We start from the raw sequence: 8,293 nt of genomic DNA, 5'->3' as shown, positions 1-8,293 counted from the left end.
AGTAGCGAAGCTACTCTATAATTCACTTTGTCCGTCCGTCCGTCAGTCAGCCCGTCAGTCAGTCCGTCAGTCCGTAACGCTATGGGGGAAACGGGATTTACTCAGCTCCTATAAAAGATAGAATGCTGAAATTTTTTGACAACATTCCCATTATTAAGGAGCACAATTGACCATAAAACATCATTTGCGGTCGGACCGATTTTTAGCAGGTTTTAGGCTATTTTTATAATTTTCACATTTTTCTCCATATCTTCAGTGTTTATGGTCCGATTTTCAAAATTTTTTCAGTTACAGATATCAAAATTAAATTTCCTGTCGTTTAAAGAAACAATCATGAAGGCCAGACTGCCTTTTAGCAGGTTTTAGGCTATTTTTATATTTTTCACATTTTTCTCCATATCTTCAGTGTATGGTCCGATTTTCAAAATTTTTTCAGTTATAGATATCAAAATTAAATTTCCCGTCTTTTAAAGAAGACAACCATGACGGCCAAACTGCCTTTTCAGCAGGTTTTAGGCTGTTTTTTTATATTTTTAACATTTTTCTCCATATCTTCAGTGTTTATAGTCCGATTTTCAAAATTTTTACAGTTGTAGATATCAAAATTAAATTTCCCATCTTTAAAGGAAATAACCATGACGGTCAGACTGCCTTTTTGGCAGGTTTTAGGCTGTTTATAAATATATTTAACACTTTTTTCCATATCTTCAGTGTATATGGTCCGATTTTCCAAATTTTTAAAGTTTTTAAGGATTCAAAAATTAATTTTTTTGTCGTTTTAAGAAAACAACCATGGCGGCCAGACTGCCTTTTATCAGGTTTTTGGCTATTTTTATATGTTTTACATATTTCCCAAGATCTTTGTTTATTTTGATCCAATTTTCAAACTTTTATGAGATATCAGTATCAAAATAATTTTTCCCATTGTTATGAGCATCTTTAATATAATTTACTTTGACCATCGTCATCATACAAAATAAAACAAGGTTTCATATTTATTTTATCCAATAAATCTATTCTTGATTTTAGTAAAAACCTTTTAAATCTACCTGTACGTATTCCCATCTACGATTTTTTGTGCTTCGCTACTTATGGATGTTGTCATCCTTGTTTTATAACTATTTGTATTTTGTATTGTATTTCAGATTTAGGAAATAAAATGGCTTCGAAATGGTTAAATTTTCTAGGAGATAAAAGCTGACAACGACTGGAGACTTGCCAAAGTAAGCATCAATTGGGGAGGAGGGAAGGTCAATGTATCAATCTCGTAATCAGTTTGCAATTGTCCTTTTACAATTTGCATTTGGTAACTAGACTTTTTTCTCCTAAATTAAAGATAAAGATGGAGTAGACGCTTCTAACGGCTACGGTTTAATAAAATCTTAGCTTTCAGTAACGTTTTTTAGCTGATATATTAGTATTGTCATAAGTATGACACGCGTGTTAAAATACTTTGTGCTATTTAAAATAACTAGCGGTTGTGAGCCCCTAACATCTAGGGGGCTCTTTATTAAAAGAGGAAGATAGGGGAAATATAACCTAAAACTATCCTAAGCTTTAAATCTTAAATTGAAATAGTCCAAAATTATCCCATTACCAATGTGAAGCTTTCCTTTAGATGGGGAAACTAACAGTTTAGTAGTTATTGGAATCTGAAGCTGCAGACAAGAAAAAATCTAACCTTACTCCTTTATATAATAGGACAACATGTATTAAATTGATTTTTAATTGTTTGCTTCTTGAAATAACGATACATTGTTTCTGTTAAGAAATGAAGGGGTCAGTGCTGTTTGCAGTTTTTATATCTGGTGCATTTGCTGCCCTTTTATTTGGCGGATTTCTAAATGATTATTTTAAGGTAGAGCATTTTTATTTTTTTCAAACTTATTTTTTTATCTAACTAGGTAGGTAGGTATCTTTTACATTGTGACAATTTTGATAGTTTGCGTTACTGCGCTACAATGAAATAATCAAATTTGTTCTTGGTTATCTATCTAAAATTTAATTTAAGGCATGTTTAAAATCTGGAATACGAAGAAGCCATTTACCAGGAGAATCTTATATTCAACTTTTAGAACAATCCGATTTAATTGATATCAGGTAAATTTTTTTATTATTTTATGTTGATTTTCTGTTTATATACTTACTTTTTTCTCGTATCCATAGAGCTTTAAAAAACTAATTTTGATCTTCTAAAACTTTTTGCTATTGAATTTTTTTTTTTTGGGTATAGTCCTATTAGTGACAACGCCTCTCAAGGGGCGTTTCGTCGTATTTTCACAATGGCTTTTCATAGGTTACTTTAGATTAGGTGATTGCCCAGCAGGGTTAAGTAATGGGCCCTGCAGGGTTAGAGCCCTCCTAGCTAGAAATAGGAGAAAGGCTACAGTTTTTAGTCATTCTTCACTCGCTGTATATTGATTGTGTCGCCCTTGTTTTAATAAAACTTGTTTTTTAGATAATATTGTTGAAAGGGGTTCTTTTGTTTTATGGAGCAAAGGGGGGGGGGAAGTTTTGACACATTTGCGTAAACCTGGCACCCTGGCTTTATCTTTGGACTGAGAGGGTAGGTTATTAGGGATAAAATCATTCTTATATGATGAATTTCACGAAGTTTTAAGATTTTTTGGATAGACCTCCAGGCATACCTGCATTACTTGGGTTTTCGCCACCCAAGTGCCACCGAAGACTGGCCATTGATAAACGTGACACGCGATCATAAGCGTAGCAATAAACATTTTTCACCATAAATATTAGATTCTCAGATAGCAAAGTATTCACTTATTTTATCATTTAAATCATAAAATAATACTGATTATATCTTAATTTTACTTCATGGAAAATCTATAGTTCTAATCTGTAAAATATTTTAATTCTTGTTCATTTTTCAAGCACGTATCTTCAGTTTAAAAGCGTATATCTTCATTTTTTAGCATGGATCTTCATTATTTATACGTCAATCTTCATTTTTTTAGCGCCAATCTTCATTTTTTTAGCGCAAATCTTCATTTTAAAAGCATGTATCTTCATTTTTTAAGCAGGAATCTTCATTTTTAAGCGTCAATCTTCATTTTTTAAGCGTGTATCTTTATTTTTTAAGTGTCAATCTTCATTTTATTTGCGCCAATCTTCATTTCAAAAGCTTGGGTCTTCATTTTTTAAGCACGTATCTTCATTTTTTAAGTGTGTATCTTCAATTTTAAGCATGTATCTTCATTTTTTACGCGTCAATCTTCATTTTTTAAGTGTTAATCTTCATTTTTTTAGCATCAATCTTCATTTAATAGCGCCAATCTTCATTTTAAAAGCATGGATCTTCATTTTTTAAGCATGGATCTTCAGTTTTTAAGCATGTATCTTCAATTTTTAAGCATGGATCTTCATTTTTTAAGCGTGGATCTTCATTTTTAAAGCGGGAATCTTCATTTTTAAGTGTCAATCATCATTTTGTAAGCTTATTTCTTCATTTTTAACGCGTCAATCTTAATTTTTTAAGTGTCAATTTTCATTTTTTTAGCATCAATCTTCTTTTTTTTTAGCTCCAATCTTCATTTTAAAATCTTAAAATCTTATTTTTTATGCGTGGATCTTAATTTTTTAAGCATGTATCTTCATTTTTTAAGCGTGGATCTTCATGTTTTAAGCGCCAATCTTCATTCTTTAAGCGTCAATCTTCATTTATTTAGCATCAATCTTTATTTTGAAAGCATGTATCTTCATTTTTTAAGCATGTATCTTTATTTTTAAGCGTGGATCTTCATTTTTTAAGCGTGGATCTTCATTTTTTAAGCGTGGATCTTTAGTTTTTACGCATCAATCTTCATTTTTTAAGCGTCAATCTTCATTTTTTAAGCGTCAATCTTCATTTTTTAGCGTGTATCTTGATCTTTTAAAGCATAAATCTTCATTTTTGAGCGTCAATCTTCATTTTAAAAGCTTGCAACTTCATTTTTTAAGCGTTGATCTTCATTTTTTAGCGTGGATCATCATTTTTTAATAGTCAATCTACATTTTATAAGCATGGATCTTCGTTTTTAAAGCGTAAATCTTCATAATTTTAGCGTGTATCTTCATTTTTAAAGCGTGTATCTTCATTTTCTAAGGGTTGATCTTCATTTTTTAGCGTGGATTTTCATTTTTTAAGCTTCAATCTTCATTTTAAATGCATGAATCTTCATTTTTTAAGCGCTAATCTTCATTTTTTAGGCATCAATCTTCATATTTTAAGAAGCAGTCTTTATTTTTTAAGCATGTATCTTCATTTTTAAAGCATGTATTTTCATTTTTTAAGCATTAATCTTCATTATAAAAACTTGGATCTTCATTTTTAAAGCGTGGATCTACATCTTTAAAGCGCCAATCTTCATTTTTTAGAGTGGATCTTCATTTTAAAGCATGGATCTTTATTTTTAAAGCGTGGATCTTCATGTTTTAAGCGTGTATATTCATTTGAAAGGCATGTATCTTCATTTTTTAAGCTTTTATCTTCATTTTTAAAGCATGGATCTTCATATTTTAAGCGTGGATTTTCTAAAGATATTAAAAAAATTTCTGACACAAATTGAGAATTTTACTGATTACAATTACAGATTTGCCATGAAGTAAAATTAATATATAAAAAGATTATTTATTAATTTAAATGATAATGCAAATGAATACATTTTTTATCTCTGAACATGATTTTCAAGGTGTAAAAAGTTTATTGCAATGATTATGATAGCCTGTCAGTTTAATCTTTGGCCACAACTTCAGAGGTTGTATTACAAGCTGTATCTTTTCTATTACAAGCTTTGTCTTTTCTCTTGAAAGTTGTGTCTTTTGTGAGGCCAGAATTCACAAAAGACAGAGCTTGTAAGAGAAAAGACACGACTTGCAATCACAAAAGATAGAGGTTGTATTACAAGCAGTGTCTTTTGTCTTACAAGCTCTGTCTTTTCTCTCTCAGCGCCTTGATACCCTGGTGAAGACTAGACGTCAATATCTCAACCCTTACTCCCGTAGTAGAGCGCCAAAGACGAGGAACCAGCACGAGCTTGAGTGTCAAACACTTTACAGTAGTCAAGAGCAAGAAAAGTGGTGGCGAGGGTTGACAAAACGGGTCCAGTTCAGGCCACAGATGAGCTACAGAAATTCTTTTGGTGTCTATGGATTCGTTTTGAGATTCTACTAGCAGTCACCATTTGAACCCATAGTTTTAAGTCACTCCAAAGACAGGCAACCTTAACCGGCAGAAGGAGTGACCCAATCTGAAACAGTTATTAATAAAAGATGCTCTAAATGCTGTCAAGAATGTTCACACCAAGTTTGGTGTTGATATCTTAACCCTACCTCTGCTAGTAGTACGCCAAAGAGGGTATACCGGAGCGAGTATACGGGAGTCTACTTGACTAAGGAATGGTGTACGAAAGAGCAAAAAAAGTGTCTAGAATGTCTACACTAAGTTTGTTTTGATATCTCAACCCTAGCTCTGCTGGTAGACTGCCAAAGACGAGGAACTGGAGTGAGTATATGGGTAAGTCAGTTTGACTACTGTGTAGCGTTTAACACTAGTGCTCATATTGATACCTTGACTTTGGGAGTCTACCAGGCAGCCTAGAGAAAACTTAGCTTAACCAAACTTGGTACAGGGCACCATTAGGTATCAGAGAGCATATCACATATCAGAGAGCACTTAGGGCGCCCTGAACTGTGGTACTCCAAAACTTGGACTCCGGTATCTCGACTTCAACCAATCACAGCTGAGATTGTATTAGTTTCCCCCTTTGTTTCCGCTATGATTTTTGTTTAACCCATTAGTGCCGAGCGCCACTTTTATGGGCTGATCGAGCTGAAAATCTCAGGGAAGCTTTATAATGGTAAAAACGGAATTCCAATTTTTTTGTTTTGCTCTAGTGGCATGCACAGGAAAGTTGCAAAAAAACCCGTTTCGGCCTGGCCATAAATACCAACCAGGCATCATGACTCCTTTTGGGCGGTTTCCCCGGGCATTAAAACCCGGTTTTGTAGTATAAACCCGGTTTTTTCGACCAAAAATCGAAAAATATAATTTTTGAACGCCCAAAGTGAGATGAACACTTTTTAGAACTTTGATACAATCCGTAATTGAAAACTACACAACCTCATGTAATCTTTAGAGCTACAAGTAATATACAAAGCGATTTATTTCAAATTTAGTGTTTCGGCTATGGGTACCGCCCTTTTTGGTTAAAAAACCCGGTTTAAAAGACACACACTACAGAAAAAGAACATATAAAATTTGGGTGTTACATATCAGAAAACGAGCATAAAACTATTGGGTGACACATATAGAGATTACTAGGGTTATTAGGGTGGCTCAAACCCTTACTAATGACGTAAACTGTTACTTTTATTGGTTGAAAAGTTAAAACCGGGTAATAAAAATCGGTAATTAAAACTGTCGGGTATTTATGGCCAAGCCGAACCGGGTCATAATAGGGCGTAAAAAAACGATAAAAAATCATATAAAAAATGATAGTTTGAATAAAACGAATTCACAAATAGATGTACTTGTCAATAAACATTAGATATCATGAAAAAAATCAGTGACTTTACTATAAAAACAAAAAAGTTTATGATTTTCAAATTTTGTTGAGCTATACCAGCAAACGGAAGTAAGCTAAACTGCCTGCTCCAGGGGGAAATGAAAGCCAGAGTAGTAGAGGGGGGATTCATACTGAGAATGATGCAATTATGAAGCCGGAAACAGTTTTTTTTTTCCATTTTTCGGAACAGGGTTTTGATGCCTGGTTCGGTACTAATGGGTTAAAAATGCAATTTAAATCAAATTTTTTCATAGATTTTGACTATGAAATGTGGTGTCTTTTTTTGTAAAAATGTAATCAGTTACCAGCAATCTAAGTTTCTGACAAAGATAAGGTTATTAAGGGGGGGGTTTAATGCAACCATCTCGTAATCAATGTATAAATGGCACTTAGAATTCGAATTTTTATCTGAAATTTTGTATGAATAATCCTTGGTAGGTCTATTTTCCCTAAAGCGAACAAAAAGTTGGAAAAGTAGCGGCTAACGGCTTGCGTCTCAGCTGGGTAGCGATTTTTTGGGTATTTTCAAGAGAAATCCATCACGAAACCTCTCTCCATGTAATGTTCTTTTCAACTCCAAAACGTTTTCAAACGGTTCTAGCCGGTAGTTGCTGGTACTAGAAATCTAATAAATGTTTTTTTTGTATCATTTCACATGATTTAAAGCAAAAATATGATTCAAAAAGTTGATTGCTACGTTATTTATGACAGATTTGCCCTAAAAATAGCCAAAAACCGGCTAAACGGCTGAGCCATTAGCCGTTACTTTTTCAACTTTTTGTTCGATTTAGGGAAAATAGACCTACCAAGGATTACTCATGCATAATTTCAGATCAAAATTTGAATTCTAAGTGCCATTTATACATTGATTACGAGATGGTTGCATTAAAACCCCCCCTTTGTGTCTAGGTAATGTAATTTAATATTGTTTTTTCTTTTATGAGCATTGGAAATCTTTCAAAAATTTCATTGTACATAAAATGCTATTTTGAAATGCCTAGAACTTTTTTGTTATTTAAGCTGAAGGCTTTAAATTTGGGGTATTTGGTCTGTTTATGGCAGTCTTTCAGCAGTTAAAGCATGGTATTTCTTGCAGGCTTCCTTTAAACTCCTTTCTAGCTTGACGAAGAGTTGAGTTATGACGATTCTACCATATGCAACCCGTCTCAGCAGGACGGGAGTAGTAACTGCAGATCCAGAAAACAAGTGCTCAACATGGTTCCTCGTCTTTGGCAAGTCACCATATGAAGGGATGTCATTTTAGGCGGGCGGTTTTAGGCCGCCCTATATAAGGTCCTTTTGGGCAGTTTTAGGCATCCCCCTTTTGGGGGAGGAGAAAAAGGGGAGGGGGTGAAAAAAAGAGTGGGGGGCGGGCCTATTTTTTGGGTGATATTCACTATTATATAAATTAGTAAGCTTTTTTGTATCTAGAGAAGGATTTCACAAATTGCTGAACTGATATGGTTTTTTTTTTCAGTGAAGGATCTTGCTAACCGCCAAACCGATATGGTTCTCCTTTACAGTTGAGCTTTTATAGGTTCTGAGATGGTTTTAGGCTATTTTATTAAAAAAAATAAGTTTTGGTATGATTTATGGCTATTTTGCTGCCTACTCATAATATTAAAGAAAATTTTCTAGGAGTAAAACTTAATATAAAATATAAATACTTGTCCAGGGATGGGGCGGGCGTATTTTATAGATTAGTAAGCTTTTTTTGTATCTAAAAAAGG

General features: G+C 33.5%; 1 protein-coding gene across 5 annotated transcripts in view; it reads left to right on the top strand.

Annotated features, from left to right (window-relative positions):
• The first annotated feature begins 1,134 nt into the window (after positions 1-1,134).
• Fic (FIC domain protein adenylyltransferase) overlaps positions 1,135-8,293 on the top strand; it is a 28,499-nt gene continuing 21,340 nt past the window's right edge. For all 5 annotated transcript variants that reach the window (XR_013879686.1, XR_013879685.1, XR_013879684.1 and 2 more), the window contains exons 1-3: positions 1,135-1,223; positions 1,770-1,858; positions 2,012-2,100. Coding sequence is in view for 1 of the 5 variants with exons in the window: in XM_080160957.1 (XP_080017083.1) it covers positions 1,772-1,858; positions 2,012-2,100 (176 nt within the window). In the remaining 4 variants the exon portion in view is untranslated. The remainder of the gene's footprint in view (positions 1,224-1,769; positions 1,859-2,011; positions 2,101-8,293) is intronic.

Source organism: Acartia tonsa, chromosome 5 (assembly GCF_053477335.1).
Source record: "Acartia tonsa isolate MP-2025a chromosome 5, ASM5347733v1, whole genome shotgun sequence".
Taxonomy (NCBI): domain Eukaryota; kingdom Metazoa; phylum Arthropoda; class Copepoda; order Calanoida; family Acartiidae; genus Acartia; species Acartia tonsa.
The sequence above is the reverse complement of the archived record's forward strand: the minus strand, read 5'-3'. Positions and strand labels throughout refer to the sequence as shown.